This window comes from Microchirus variegatus (genome assembly GCF_963457635.1).
Source record: "Microchirus variegatus genome assembly, chromosome: 11".
NCBI classification, from domain to species: Eukaryota; Metazoa; Chordata; class Actinopteri; order Pleuronectiformes; family Soleidae; genus Microchirus; species Microchirus variegatus.
The window spans coordinates 28693983-28711017 of NC_139812.1; the positions used below are offsets into that span (position 1 = coordinate 28693983).

A 17035-nucleotide genomic window follows, 5' to 3' on the forward strand; every position below is an offset into this window, starting at 1 on the left:
AAGAAGATGTGGACAAAGATTTTCCAAGTAAAACAACACTAAAGACGAGCAGCTTCAGGTTTGATCGTAGCCTGAAGCTTTTTCTCTTTGTTCCTGTTGACTTTAGATAAATACAGTGTAATAAAGGAATAGTTCAGGGGTTTCATATGAGGCTGTAAACCACTCACTCTCCCACACCAAGGTCCATAGAGAAAATCAGTGATTTTAGCTCACAGGGACACAGTAGCTGCTGGTCCTCTGCTGCCTCGTGTGGTCACTTTGCGTCACTTAAATAAATATATATTAAGTTTTTCAAAAGCCGAAGTGACAGAATAAGACATTGTAAGTCAGTGATGGAGGCAGCAGTGGATCAACAACTCCTGTGAACTCCTGTGTTGTTGATGTTAAAATCACTGATTTTCTCTATGGACTTTGGTGTGGGAGAGTGAGTGGTTTACAAACTTCCGTTTACACATGGAAAAGTCTGTCTAACAGTGAAATAAAGAAAGGAACATGTTGTTAAGATACTGTAGACTTAAACTGACGTAGATATTGTGAGGTGAGTCTTTTGTTTAGTGGCTAAAATCAGTTTTTTTCAGTGAACCACTCTCCCACACCAAAGTCCATAGAGTAAATCAGTGATTTTAACATCACAGAGACACAGGAGTTCACAGGAGTTGTTGATCCACTGCTGCCTCCATCACTAAGTTACAATGAGTTGTTTTTGTGAATTTGGCTTTCGAAAATCTTCATTTATATTTATTTCAGTGACACAAAGTGACCACACGAGGCAGCAGAGGACCAGCAGCTCCTGTGTCTCTGTGATGTTAAAATCACTGATTTACTCTATGGACTTTGGTGTGGGAGAGTGAGTGGTTTATATTTCAGTTTTCATGTTTTCAGTGACAGTGATCACTCACTGACCTCCTCTTGAAGTGAAAACCTAGCAACTGTTAAGGCCGTTATTTCAGCCGTCGCTGTGAGGAACTGAGGAGACAACGTGAACAGGGTTTATGTGCGAGGTTAAGACGCAGTAATGCTGACACGCCTCTAGAGGCGAGGGCGACAACAAGAGTGGAGAACAAGCGTCGAGATAGAGCTTAAAACATCCGACGGAGGCCAGACACAGAAACTGGAGCCACGAGGACGATGCAGCACAATGTCAGGACAGATCTAACACACTAATCCTACAGTTGGCATGCAGTCTACATGTGTGTGTGTGTGTGTGTGTGGGGGGGGGGGGGTGTCTTGTTAAAATAACACACAGGAGAGGCTCAACATGTGTGTGTGTGTGTGTGTGTGTGTGTGTGAGTGCCTGAGGGCATGTGAGCAGAGTCAATATGACGCTGAAGCAGCTGCTGCTGCAACATGAAGAAAGTTCAGGATCAAACTGTGGTCAAAGGAAATCAAAGAGAGAGAGAGAGAGAGAGAGAGAGAGAGAGAGAGAGAGAGAGAGAGAGAGAGAGAGAGAGAGAGGCTGCTTTACACACACATACACAGACACACACAGAAACAGCACACACAGAAACACACACACACAGAAACACACACACCCACACACACAGGCGCACGCACACAGAAACACACGCACGCGCACTCACGCACACGCACACGCACACAAACACAAACACACACAGCCCTTTGAAATTAGTTTTATTTTTTTCTAAATTCTCTTTAACTTAAATTTTGCAGAATTCTGTCAAATGTTTGTTTTAAATACTTTTACCAATCAAACGTGTCTTTAACCATTTAATGAGCTCATCATGATAATCTAATCTAATCTAATCACGTTCCATATCTGGCTGTTATTCAACCGTTTAGGAATTACGGCGCTGACGTCACAAACGTGCGACACGTCAGGGAATCTCGTCTAAGTTTATTTGGGAATTGTAAGTATTTCGAAACTTTCAGTAGATTTTGAAAGTATGATGATCATGTTTCAGATTACAGCATTAGTTAGTGAGTTAGTTAAGCATTAGTTAGTTGTATGTTGTTGTGTATGTGAGTTTAACGACTCTCTCTCTCTCTCTCTCTCTCTCTCCCTCTCTCCCTCTCGTCTCCTCAGGCACTGGCTTCAGAGCCTTAAGCCTGGGATTAAGCCTCGCTCTGAGCCCGAGTGACCCATGTGTCTGCTGCTGCTGACGAGGAGGAACCAGAGGAGGAGGAACCAGAGGAGGAGGAGGAGGAGAAGGAGGAGGAGGAGGAGGAGGAGGAGAGATGTGGATGTCTGTCAGCACTGAAGCTTAGTTCATCTCAGACCTCAGGCCACAGATTGAGAGGAATTACCTCACACTTAATGAAATGAGTGAGTGAAATAACTGTGTGGGAGTCCAGGAGGAGGAGGAGGAGGAGGAGGAGGAGGAGGAGGAGGAGGAGGAGGAGGAGCAGGAGGAGGAACCAGAGGAGGAAGAGGAGCAGGAGTAGGAACCAGAGGAGGAGGAGGAGGAGCAGGAGGAGGAACCAGAGGAGGAGGAGGAGGAGGAGGAGGAGACAGTGATTCATCACAGTTACCCAGGAGGTTACTCTCTCACTGTGAGACTTAGAGAGGGATGAAAGTGTCATGTGTGTAAATGTGTAAACACACTTCATTATCATCATCTGCTCTCACACACACACACACACACACACACACACACACACACACACACACACACACACACACACACACACACACACAGAGTAAAGATCTGAATACACAAACAAACTAAACACCACAGAGTGTGTAACCAGCAGGTGGCAGTAGTGGACAAACAACATCGATGAGGAAATAAAGAAGTATAGAAGGGAAGGAGGAGACATGAGGAGGAGAGGAGAGAGGAGAGAAGGAGACATGAGGAGGAGAGAGGAGGAGACATGAGGAGAAGAGGAGAGAGGAGAGAAGGAGACATGAGGAGGAGAGGAGAGAGGAGAGAAGGAGACATAAGGAGGAGACATGAGGAGGAGAGGAGAGAGGAGAGAAGGAAACATGAGGAGGAGAGGAGAGAGGAGAGAAGGAGACATAAGGAGGAGACATGAGGAGGAGAGGAGAGAAGGAGACGAGGAGAGGAGAGAGGAGAATGAAGGACCCTTTTATGAAGCAGTGAATGATGAGTTGATGAATGAAGAAGATAAATGAAGTGATGAGAGAGAGTTTAATCTCTAATCTCCACTGAGAGTGTGTGTGTGTGTGTGTCTCAGCAGCAGGGGGCGCTCACAGTGCAGTTCCTCAGTGGTCTTCATGACTGCAGCTGTTTGGACATCACTCACACACTGAGTGGACGTCAACATCTGCTGAGTCATGCTCATTTCACACTTAACACAACAAGTGGCTGACAGAGGGGGGAGTTTTCATGATGTCCATGTCCTCTCTGTCCTCCCCGTCCTCCCTGTCCTCCCTGTCCTCCCCTGTCCTCCATGTCCTCCCCCGTCCTCCATGTCTTCCCCTCCTCCCTGTCTTCCATCATGTCCTTCCGTCCTCCATGTCTTCCCCTCCTCCCTGTCTTCCATGTCCTCCCTGTCTTCCCTGTCCTCCCCGTCTTCCCCGTCCTCCCTGTCTTCCATGTCCTCCCCCGTCTTCCATGTCCTCCCCCGTCCTCCCTGTCTTTCATGTCCCCCTGTCTTCCATGTCCTCCCCCGTCCTCCATGTCCTCCCTGTCCTCCCCCGTCCTCCCTGTCCTCCCCCGTCCTCCCTGTCCTCCCCCGTCTTCCATGTCCTCCCCGTCTTCCATGTCCATCATGTCCTTATTTCAGCAGAGAAGCCACTAAAACATTACTTTTATTTGACCAAAATGACACGTTTGACATGTTATTTGTGTTTTTATCTCAATTATAGAAGTGGAAAGACATTTAAAATATGGGCCAAAAGAAGACGTTGGTCAACGTCCAGCAAAGACGGTCATTTATGCAAATATCAAGTCCACAACGTTACCAAAACGACAATCACGTGTCTTCAATATCAACATATGTTCATGTTATCAATCAATCAACTGAAAAATGGATTTAAAAGTGGGACTAAAGTACAGAAAAGACAGTGATTCATGATTAAAACAAGATTTATGATTGTTTCAGCTTCTTAAATGTGAATATTTTCTTTTGTTTCTTTACTCCATAAAACAAAGACATTTTTTTTTTTTTATGTTTTCTAACGTTTTTAACGATTCATCAAGAAAATCATCGACAGATTAATCGCGTTACGAAAATAATCGTTAGTTGCAGCTCTGGAGATTTTCATAGGAATAAAGTGGAAGTTTCCCAAATAAACCTTTGTTTTTGTAATAGAAACGTTATTTACTTCATTATTTCCCAGGTTTACTCACGTGTGATAGACTCTATCATCTCCTGTTACTGCTGAGCTTCTCTGATAATAAATCTGTGTGTTTGAAAACATCAGGTCTTACCGATGAGACCGTAGGACAGGAACTTGTTGACCGAGGTGAGGGCGAGGCCCGTGATTGGTCCAGTCGTGTCCTCGGAGCGTACCACTTCCAGGAAGGGTCTGAGGAAAACGTTTGGTTCGATGTCCGACAGTTCTGCACAGGGACAAAAACAAAACAAAAACAGGTCAGTGACGTAGATTACGTTAATTAAAACTTCACGTTCCTACATAAGGACTAAGCTCCGCCCCCTGACCAGCAGCTGTGATATTGTGGTGAATGTCAGTCAGAGGTCAGCCTGGTTATGTGATGATTGCCTGACTGACTCCTCTCCTCAAACCCTCTCAGAACAGAAGCCTGTATTTAGAGCTGATTTGAGAGCGCGGGGCTGCACACCGCTCCGCAGAGCCCCCGCGTTCACCGCGTCCAGCCCCGGATCAATACAACACAATTGAGTTTTCCAATCTGTGGTGTTACAGGGTGATCGCCTGTGATGAAGTCTTCATCAGGACGTATTGACGGATTCATTTGGACTCACATCCACCACCTTCTCCCCCCCACACTGTAAAGTAATGGGACGCTCAAACCTGATTTATAAACTTTTCAGCTGATGGACGGATCGACTCGACTCTGCTGCTCTCAGAGAAGACCACGCAGAGTCTTAGCTTTGTTTTTCATCGCAGCTCAACTTCTATTTTTCCAAACTGAAATTTAAAACTTCAGCCTCTAAACAAAATGGCCGCCCTGTGGTGACACATGGAGACGCTGATGTTTTTAGCTCCTTAACAAAAGTCTTAGTGGCTTTAAATCGACATCAGCAGCAGGAAACTGACGTTTGTAAACCACTGCTGCCTCGTGTGGTCACTTTGTGTCACTGAAATAGACATAAATGAAGATTTTTCAAAAGCCGAATTCACAAAAACAACTCATTGTAACTTAGTGATGGAGGCAGCAGTGGATCAACAACAATGTGATATTAAAATCACTGATTTTCTCTATGGACTTTGGTGTGGGAGAGTGGTTCACCAAAAAAAACTGATTTTAGCCACTAAACAAAAGACTCACCTCACAATATCTACGTCAGTTTAAGTCTACGACATCTTAAGAACATGTTCGCGTCTTTATCTTATTGTTAAACAGACTTTAACAACAGGAAACTGAAGTTTGTAAACCACTCACTCTCCCACACCAAAGTCCATAGAGAAAACCAGTGATTTTATCATCACAGAGACACAGGAGTTCACAGGAGTTGTTGATCCACTGCTGCCTCCATCACTAACTTCAAACGTCTTATTTTGTCAATTCGGCTTTTGAAAATCTTTATTTATATTTATTTAAGTGACACAAATTGACCACACGAGGCAGCAGTAGACCAGCAGCTCCTGTGTCCCTGTGAGCTAAAATCACTGATTTTCTCTATGGGCTTTGGTGTGGGAGAGTGAGTGGTTTACAAACTTCAGTTTCCTGTTGTTAAAGACTGTCTTATAGTGAAGATAAAGATGTAAACATGTTCCTAAAGAAATCGTAGACATAAACTAACGTAGATTTTATTACACAAGTCTTTTTTCCAGTGGCTTAAATCAGGCGTGGCTTTAACTTGAAAACGTACTAAATGAATTAATAAAAGCATCGATCACAGACTTTATTTTGAAAGCGAAGCGTATAATTTGAGGCGTTTGCCGCCAAAGCTGCTGTGAAAATGGTCAGAGATGATTTCATATTTGATTTCCAAAGCAGCCGTGGGGGGAGCGTGGACATGGTTTTCTCCTCTGGGCTTTTCATGTCCATGTTGTTTTTATTTCTGGACAGAAGCTGCTCTTCAGAGCGCCTTAATCCTCGCGGTATTGCCGCTCACTTTGTTTTGACCCGTTTCGTGTTATCGTTTCCTCGCCTTGACCTCGCTCTGAGGAGCCGACGTGACGACAGAACTAGCGGTGAAGTCGCCATGGATCGGTTTAAAGGTCGTTTTTGTTTTCCCAGAGAGGAACGACGAGCAAACTGCAGCTGGATTGAATAAAAACGTGGGCAGAGATTAGGAATGCTAATGCTGGAGATTATGGCTAGCTTCTGATAGCTCTCCAATCATGTGACGACGGGGAAGACGTTCAGGTTTAAACTTTAAAAATGTAAAATACAACTAATCCAGTCATCAAGTCACCACTGTAAATGATACACTGTTAAATGGACTGTAAATACACTGTAAAATACACTGTAAATACTTTGTAAATACACTGTAAAGTACTCGGTAAATACCTTGTTAATACACTGTAAAATACCCTGTAAATACACTGTAAAATACCCTGTAAATACTCTGTAAAATACACTGTAAATACTGTGTAAATACACTGTAAATATTCTTTAAAATACACTGTAAATACTTTGTAAATACACTATAAAATACTCTGTAAATACACTGTAAAGTACTCTGTAAATACCTTGTAAATACATTGTAAAATACCCTGTAAATACACTGTAAATACTCTGTAAAATACACTGTAAACCTTTGGAAATCCACTGTAAAATACTCTGTAAATACACTGTAAAGTACTCGGTAAATACCTTGTAAATACACTGTAAAAACACTGTAAATACACTGTAAATACTCTGTAAAATACACTGTAAAGTACTCGGTAAATACCTTGTAAATACACTGTAAAATACCCTGTAAACACACTGTAAATACTATGTAAATACACCGTAAAATACTCAGTAAATACACTGTAAATACTCTTTAAAATACACTTTAAATACTCTGTAAAATACACTGTAAATACTCTGTAAACGCAATGCAAAATACTCTGTAAATACACTAATTACTCTGTAAATGCAACTTAAAATACATTGTAAATACTCTGTTAAATACATTGTAAAACACTGTAAATATCCTGTAAATACACCGTCAATAATAATACACGGTAAAATACTCGGTAAATACTCTGTAATACACTGTAAAATATGTGTGCCTCTGTTTTTAAACTTTAGCGTTACTTTAGAGACTCATTTTAACAATCGGGAAACGTCAAATAAACACGTGCGTCTTTTTCCGGTCAGTCGTCATGGAAACACGTTGCCCAGCAGTAGAATAAACGTACTGCGCGTGCTCGCGATGCGCGATGATAATAATAACGTCGTATCGTACACTCCGGCCCCCGGCGAGATCAGCTCATTGCGATGCACCTCAGGTCTAATCCGATCTATCTGGAGCACGCTGCAGCTGTAAGTGCGAGTATCCAGCCATGTGAGGATTACCTCTGCAAACGACCTCAGCACAGACACAAGACGAGTGAAGAAGAAGAAGTGAGGAGGTGAAGCCCGGCCTCAGGAGAGCTGCAGCCTCCACACAACACACAGTCTTTAACACATGCACATCTATTGGCAGTGGAGCAGAAAAGGCTTAGAAGACCAGGACAACACCAGGGAAAACACACACACGCACACACACGCACACACACACACACACACACACACACACACACAGACAGACACACACACAGAGTCTTTGTTCAGCTTCTCAACAAGAGTCAGGAGTGGACGTACAAACACCAGAGTTCTCTGCAGGATCACAGAGGAGCAGAAGAAGCAAAAATATCAACTTATTTTCCATAAAGCACAAGTCAAACAACTGAAAACTAAAGCTCAACAGTGTTAGAATGAGTCCAGGTCACATTCAGACAACACTACGTCTCACACCTGTGTGAACAAGTCTGAGAAAAAAAAAAACGGTTTAGATTCAACTCCCTCCAGATGCTATAAAGTGCAGATCTGTAACAGATCTGTCTTAAATGATCCTTTGCTTTAAATCCTGATTAACCTGATATTAACCTGATATTAACCTGAACCTTCATGCAGCTAATAAAAGCTCACATATTTGATACTCGCTGCAGCCTCGTCACTGCTCTGTCAGGTGAAAAATCTTATCACCATAACGACTTGTACATCAGGAAGTACATCAAATCAATATTTCTGTTAGTCTGAGTGTATAAGTGTGTATATACGAGTCTTTATCCTGATATAACAGCAGATATATGTGGATATAAAGCTGCTGTTTCTTTGGACTCGTGCAAAGTTTGAGAGTGAAAATACGTTGTAAAATACACTGTAAATAACCTGTAAAAGCAATGTAAAATACACTGTTAAGGTAATGTAAAATACTCTGTAAATACACTGCAAAAACTCAACAAAATACACTAAAATACACTGTTAATTACTCTATAAATTCTCTGTAAAATACACTCTAATTTCACGGTAAAATACTCTGTAAATGCTCTGTAAGATATACTGTAAATACTCTCTAAATACTCTCTAAAATACACTCTAAACTGTAAATACACTGTAAATATTCTGTGAAATACTCATTGACTATGAATATGATAAGTTAGTGATCATATAGACTGTAATTACTCTGTAAATGCAACGTAAAATTCTCTGTAAAATAAATCTGTAAATAATCTGTAAATACAGTTAAATACAATTAAATACTCTATAAATACTCTCTAAAATACACTCTAATTAAACTGTAAATACACTGTAAATATTCTGTGAAATAATCATCGACTATGAATATGATCAAGTTAGTCTATTATAACAAATAATTTGGCTTAAAATTAAACAAGTGGCTTTTCTAAATATAATTTTGTTGATTCCGTGTATAATTATTATTATTATTATTTTATTTTAAATCAACATTTATAATATTTAGTTTGTTTAATATAATAAATATGATGATTAAAGGCAGGGAAATACACCTGGTCTCATGTCACCATATATATTATACATAATACATCTAAAATGTAATATCCATATATTGTGTGTGTGTGTGTGACATGTGTGTCAGAGTGCCACAGTGACAGGGGGAGGATCAGTGTTTGATGGACGCAGCGATCCAAAACCAAACACTGATGGTTATTGATCTGAACGTCTTCAGCTGCTCAAATTAAGAGTCCTCGGTCCTGGGTTTGCGACGCTAACAAGACGCTAACAAGAGCAGCAAGGCCAAACGAAATCCTGCGAGGATTCTGGACTCTGTTCACGTGCTACACAACAAACGTCCCTCAACACAATCTTCTTCTTCTTCATCATCAAACCTCTTCTTCTTCTTCTGGTCGCTCTTTTCTCCAGAGTCAAACGGACACTTGTCAATTAGGCAGAAACAAAAGCTACAGCTGCTCACGGTCAGACGTCTGAAAAAACCCCAGAGAAATTAAAACTTTTTTTTTCTCCAAATGCTTGGGAGGTGGAGAGTAATGGTTTCCCTCCAGGACTACGGCCAGGAATATAGTTAGCATTGATATTTACAACAACAGCAAAGTGGACTGTTGTGAGAGAACGAGACGAGCAGAGACACAGAAGAAGAAGAAGAAGAAGCTGCTGAGGCTAAAGTCGACCAAAGAAAAGGAAACAGAGTTTCTCATCATATCATAACACCGTTTTCTTTAGCTTCACCATCTTTAGTTCCTGCTCTGACAAGGTTCAGATGAGTCGATACGAAAATGTGAAGAGCGTCATCACTGAAGAGTCATGAGCACGACGTCCCACACAAGAATCAAAGACAACAATGTCCAACTATAGATTAAAGTTAAAGACTTAAAAATCCTAAATATAGTTCAAAAATCGACTCATAATTCCAAAATCTACTTATAATTACAAAATCTACATATAATTTAAAAATCTACATATAACCCAACATGTATTTATAATTCCAATCTGATCCCAAAATTTACTTAAAAACCTAAAATCTATTTATAATCCCAAAATCTACTCATAATTCCAATATAATCCAAAAATCTACTAATAAACCTAAAATGTATTTATAATCCCAAAATCTACTTATAATTCCAATATAATCCAAAAATCTACTCATAATCCCAAAAGCAATTTATAAAGCTAAAATCTATTTATAATCCCAAAATCTACTTAGTTCCAATATAATCCAAAAATCTATTTATAATCCCAAAATGTACTTAGAATTCCAATCTAATCCCAAAATCTACTTATAAACCTAAAATCTATTCATAATCCCAAAAACTACTTATAATTCCAATATAATCCAAAAACCTATTTATAATCCCAAAATGTACTCATAATTCCAATCTAATCCCAAAATCTACTAATAAACCTAAAATCTATTTATAATCTATAATCTTATAATTCCAGAATAATCCAAAAATATATTTATAATCCCAAAATGTTCTTATAATTCCAATCTAACCCCAAAATCAACTTAAATCTAAAATCTATTTAAAATTCCAAAATCTACCTCTCATGTCGACCTGTGGATTAAAGTAGATTAAAGTTCAAAAGACTTGTGCGTTAATCTCTCATTAATTCATGATAAACTCATCTTTGAAGCGTCTTAAATGAGAATATTCTCTGGTTTCTTCATATTTAAAGAGTCACATGACGATGAGTCGTCGTCACAAAGTTTTGAAGAGTTTTCTAAACAAACAAAAGTGTTTTTCACACTTCTGTGTTTGACCTTGGCGTTTGACCGATGGTTGCCGTGGTAACACTGTAAACAGTCAAAGTTGCTGCGTTGTTGACTTATTTTGTTGACAAACAGAGCAACAGTAATGGATTCTCCTGTCGTCCGGAGTGGACCCAACATTTCTCAATTATTCATGACTTTGGAAGAAAAGCCGGAAAAACAGGAAGAATAAAGTGTTTTTCAGGGACTGGACTTTGTGTGAAATATCAATATTTAGATGAATATTTAAAAGATGCAGCAACAAAAAAAGATAACGCAGAGAAAGTTGTGTTTCCGTCTGAGCGACGCTGAGGTTAAACTGAAAGAGGGAAAGAATATAAGATATTATGGGATTCTGTGTGTGTGTGTGTGTGTGGTGAGGAGTTATGGTGTGTATTTGTTTCACCTGCTGCTCTCCTTCAGCTCTACACTAATGGCATTCCCACGAGGAAACACAGATTCCAGAAACCACACGCTGTACAGAGCGACTGCTGCAGCAGCTACATAAGCTACAGAAGCTACAGAAGCTACATAAGCTACAGAAGCTACAGAAGCTACATAAGCTACAGAAGCTACAGAAGCTACAGCAGCTACAGCAGCTACAGAAGATACAAAAACTACAGAAGCTACAGAAGCTGCAGAAGATACAGAAGCTACAGCAGCAACAAAATCTACAGAAGCTACAGAAGATACAGAAGCTACATAAGAAACAGCAGTTACAGAAGCTAAGGTAGCTACAGCAGCTACAGAGGCTACATCAGCTAAGGTAGCTACATCAGCTACAGAAGCTACAGCAACTACGGAAGCTACAGCATCCGCAGCAGCTACAGAATTTACAGCAGCTAGAGCAGCTACAGAAGCTACAGCGCCGACATCAGCTGCAGAAGCTACAGCCGCTACAGAAGCTAAGGTAGCTACAGAAGCTAAGGTAGCTACATCAGCTACAGAAGCTAGAGCGGCTATGGAAGCTACAGAAGCTAAAGCATCCACAGCAGCTACAGCATCCGCAGCAGCTACAGAAGCTAAAGAAACTCCAGAAGTTACAGAAGCTAGAGCGGCTACAGAAGCTACAGTGGCTACATCAGCTCCAGAAGCTACAGTAGCTACAGAAGCTACAGAAGCTACAGCAGCTGCAGTAGTTACAGAAGTTACATAAGCTAGAGCGGCTACATAAGCTACATCAGCTCCAGAAGCTAGAGCAGAGTTTGTGAAAGAACTGAGCTAACAGGATGCATTCAAAGAGCCTCGTACATTTCAGAAAGACTTGTTTGTGTTTATAGACTTTACACATTTCTTTTGTGTGTTTTTAAGAATCAAACTTTACGCCGAACACTCGTCACAGACATCGGAGCTCATCAGCGTTCACAAGTATTCACACACACGACGCCTCGCGTTCACGCTAATGTCCTCTCAGCACTGACAGCAAATCCTCCCGAGTGTGTTTAATAAATCACAGCCGTTAACTCTCGACTCGCCTAATTATGAGCCGCTGCATTAGCAGGGATTAAACGCTAATCTGAGCCGAAGGCCAAGACGACAGAGTGTCCGATAACTGGCTATTATTCACCTGCAGCGATTCATCATCGCGTCATAATAAAATATTAAATATATCATACTTCATAACGCTTCATATCTGAGATTTTATACTCATTTATTTGTTTTCTGGTGCAAAGAAAAACAAAAATATTCACATTTAAGAAGCTAAAAAAGTGTCGTGGAAGGTCTGTGTGCAACAGGCTGGCGTCTCCACGGCAACACATGGTGACGCCAGCACAACAGAGGGTTGTGTGTGTGGGGGGGGGGGGGGTGCATTTCTGAGCACTGGTGCCACACAGAGGCTCCACGGCGGGGAAACATTAAAGCCGATCGGGTTTATCCCCACTGGGACGACGCTGAATTGGCCCCCACTCAGAGCGGCAGTGGAGTCGTCCCGCGCTGGGATTAACGGAGCGAGCGACAACTGTCCTAAATGACTCCCCCGAGGCCTCGAGTGGCTGCCACACAAGAAAGTGACGGAGGGGCGACAAGAGAGCGCAGAGAGGCCAGGAATCACCACCTCAAATATATATATATATAAACCACTCACTCTGCCACACCAAAGCCCATAGAGAAAACCAGTGATTTTAGCTCACGGTGGACACAGGAGCTGCTGGTCTACCACTGCCTCGTTTGGTCACCTTGCGTCACTGAAGTCAATCTGAATGAAGTTTTTCAAAAGCCGAATTTTACAGAACACACGGGCTTTGGTGTGGGAGAGTGAGTGGTTTACAAACTTCAGTTTACACAAGGAAAAGTCTGTCTAACAGTGAGATAAAGACGTGAACATGTTCTTAAGACGTCGTAGACTTAACGTGAAGTGTATTTTATGAAACAAGTCTTTTGTTTTGAGGCTAAAATCAGTTTTTATTCACTCAAAAGAATCCACACCAAACCTCATAGAGAAAATCTGTGATTTTAGCTCACAGGGACACAGGAGCTGCTGGTCTACTGCTGCCTCGTGTGGTCACTTTGTGTCACTGAGTTAAGTCTAAATTAAATATTTTAAAAGCAAAATTCACTAAAATAAGATGTTTGAAGGTAGTGAAGGAGGCAGCAGTGGATCAACAACTCCTGTGTCTCTGTGATGTTAAAATCACTGGTTTTCTCTATGGACTTTGGTGTGGGAGAGTGGTTCACAAAAAAAAAACAGATTTTAGCCACTAAACAAAAGACTCACCTCAAATATCTACATCAGATTAAGTCTTCAGTATCTTAAGAACAAGTTCACATCTTTATCTTTAAGTTTGTAAACCACTCACTCTCCTCACACCAAAGTCCATAGAGTAAATCAGTGATTTTAACATCACAGAGACACAGGAGTTCACAGGAGTTGTTGATCCACTGCTGCCTCCATCACTAACTTTAAACGTCTTATTTTAGCGAATTTGGCTTTTAAAATATTTCATTTGGACTTAACTCAGTGACACAAAGTGACCACACGAGGCAGCAGAGGACCAGCAGCTCCTGTGTCCACCGTGAGCTAAAATCACTGCTTTTCTCTATGGACTTTGGTGTGGGAGAGGACTTCATTTTTCTCTGCGTGTCAGACTTGTGGTGGAGGGTCATGAGTGTTTGAGAGGCAGAAAAGTGAAGCCACTTCACTGCTGTTCACATAGTGTTCACTTCCACTCAGTGTATAAAGTGCACTTCCCTGGGGTTTGCTGTTTGTCATGAAACGTCTCTCAGCACGTCGTTTAACCAAACTTCAGAGTCACAGAGAGAGAGAAAGACGGAGCACAAACAGAATTCAGTGAAGGCTGAAGAGTAACTCTAAACCACACACACACACACACACACATGTGGGACAGGGTCCAGGAAGTGCATTATCTTTATGAATTCATGACTAAACTGCTGCTTCTAGGCTGTGATTCAACATAAGAAAAACAAACTGTGTGACCTTCCTTTATCAAACCCAGATCTGGACGCAGGGATCATAGTGTGATTCTGCAGAATATTCACCCTCATTTTATTATTTATTACTGATAAAAACATTCAATAAAAGCTGCGTCAAATGATTCTTTTCCTATTCAATTCATTTTCTGATGAATAAATGAGTCGTTTGGTCCAGAAGTGGATAAAAAATGTTGATTTTATTCGTATTGTTTTCATCATCTATGGACTATGGAATAATCTGAGGATTATTTGGTCCAAAATGATGACGACGTTTCACAAATGTCTTCTTTTTGATTTCTTTGTTTTACGGAGCAAAGAAACTGGGAAATATTCACGTTTTAGAAGCTGAAAAATCACACAAACTGGTTTTAATTTGTTAAAAAACCTCAAAACCTTTAATTTTATTTTGAGATTATTACATTTTAATGATTTCTTTGTTACATGGAGCAAAGAAACTGGAAAATATTTCACATTTTAGAACCCAAAACTGGTTTTAATTGCTCGAAAACACTCACGATAGTCAAGATCATTTCTTTGTTATATGGAGCAATAAATTCACATAAAATGTGTTTTAATTGCTTGAAAACACACAAGATAGTTGGCGATTAACTTAATAACTGCTCAATAATCCATTTGTGTTGTCCACAAAACAAAATGATTCAGTTTTAATCATTTCTTTGTTATATGGAGCAATAAATTCACATTTAAAAAGCTGAAAAATCACATAAAATGTGTTTTAATTACTCAAAAAGTTGATCAAATCAGTTGCTGTATTACTGATAACTTGTTGCAGAGCGTGTTAAATGTCTAAATCCAGATATATTTACACTCTGTGATATTGTCTAAACGTCCTTTGTCTCCTCGTCTGTCCCCGTCTTCTTTAAAGGTGACAAAAGAGACGAGTGTTTTTCTGTTTGTCAGAGGTGACATGAGCGGCGGCGCAGTAAGGGGGCGCCGCGGCCCCCGTGTTGTCATAGCTAAATATACATCCCTGACAGCTCCATAATAGCTTCCAGGAAGTTCAGTGGAAAATAAAAACAAAGCAACATTTCTAGCTGATTGGCTCTGAAAGGCCGCTTCTCCTTCCCTGAATGGGAAAAATGTGGACTTCAGCATTCCGCCGCCGTGATGCCCGCTCCGATTGGACGGACGCAGCCTTGCGTGTGCAGCGGCCGCCGCGGCGAGCGAGCGAGAGACGCATTACGCTGCAGAAAAACCCAACTTTATGGGAAAGAATTCGTCTGCATGTTTCAAAGAGAGAGAGGGGGGAGGGGGGAGGGGGCGGCGCCGGGGCACAAAAATGCGGCGGCCATCTTGGACGGACGGAGCTCGCCTCTCTGTGGTCGTCGTGTCGTCGTTTGAATTCATTTCGGTTCTTTCAGCCGCACGCGGTGGAACGTGACGCCTTTTTTTAAAGCACTATTCAACTCGGCAGCTTCCAAACACTGGGTCGGGGCCCACAGAGGGGTCGCTGGAGACTTTTTGTGGGTCCCCAGACTCATTTGTCCAGATGTTTTTTTAAAGAAAAATGAAGTTTTAATGCATTTACTCGGCTCACATTTGCTCTCGTCACCAACATCTTTACAAAGTGTGGATCGGAACCAGAAAAACTGGAAATGAAACGAGGTTATTTTAAAATTCTGTGGCTAAAAATGTTCTTTCTCAAGGTTTTACTCATGGACCAGTGGTTTGGTCCATAGATGTTGATCTTGTTTTGTCGCTTTCTTATTTAGAGGGTACGGTTAGCAACTAATGATCATAATCTGGATTATTTATTAGTCGTTTGGTCCATAAAATGTCAGGAAATGTTGACAAACGTTGCCCAACAAACTACAGTTATTCAGTTTTTAATGACGCCTTCGTTATATGAAGGAAAGAAAATCAGAGGACTTGATTGAAAACAAAGACTTTTACTTTGAAATTCTGTGAAATGTCTCCACAAATCTGGTTATTGTGACACCCCGTGTGACCTGCCACCTACTGGACAGACCCGACAGTGCAGTTCCTCAGAGAGCCAGCAGGAGCAGCAGCACAAAACTGGACTGTGCCGTGATCCATGTGTGTGGTGTGGAGTCTGCAGGGATTATTTATGCTGCGAGTCCTGGATTAGTTTGACCTATACTTGACTTCAACAGTAACATTGATGTCCACCAGTTCACAAGTTCATTCTGCCTTGACCTCAGCGTCTGAACGCCCTCCTCCTTCCTCCTCCTCCTCCTCCTTCCTCCTCCTCCTCCTCCCCCCCCCTCTGCTCACCACCCAGCGAGTCCTTACAGGTCGTAAATTTAGCAGCATTTCACCAGCGCTCATAACCTCCGTGGATTAGCGGGAGGACGAGGACAGGACTGGAGACACTGGTCAGACTGGGACACGACAAACACCAGGGATTACAGAGGACAAAGGATTAAAAAGTCCAGACGCAGACAAATGCAGCTGCTATTTCACACCAAACACGACCTGCACTTTAGGTTACTTCACTGCACCGCAGCGTAAACAGCCCACGATCGCCATAACATCACGATAACATCACGATACCACGATTCTGTCATCGTCAATACATCGTGAGATATGTCCTTCCTCCTCCAACAAAAACGTTAACGTGAAAAGTTAACATAGAGAAACCATTCTGTCCGAACATTATCCCGCTTTCAACAGCGCCCCCGTGAGGAGACATGAAGTAGTGGCGACGCCCCCCGGCGAGCGAAACGAGCAGAGACCGTAATCGTTTGTTCATCAAAACATCGCGATTACACACAAACTGCAGACAAAAGGTCGATTTAATCCTTCAAAAATATCCGATTTTATTTGT

The 17035-nt window shown here is 41.4% G+C and overlaps 2 protein-coding genes across 3 annotated transcripts in view; one reads left to right on the forward strand and one right to left on the reverse strand.

Annotated features, from left to right (window-relative positions):
• The window catches only part of LOC310933747 (high-affinity choline transporter 1-like), a 180968-nt gene that overhangs the window by 42909 nt on the left and 121024 nt on the right, over positions 1–17035 (forward strand). The gene's annotated exons all lie outside the window — the stretch shown is intronic.
• Positions 1–17035, reverse strand: part of gbf1 (golgi brefeldin A resistant guanine nucleotide exchange factor 1) — a 69204-nt gene that overhangs the window by 32895 nt on the left and 19274 nt on the right. For both annotated transcript variants that reach the window (XM_083897296.1, XM_083897295.1), the window contains exon 4: positions 4356–4487. In XM_083897296.1, coding sequence (XP_083753422.1) covers positions 4356–4487 — 132 coding nt within the window. The remainder of the gene's footprint in view (positions 1–4355; positions 4488–17035) is intronic.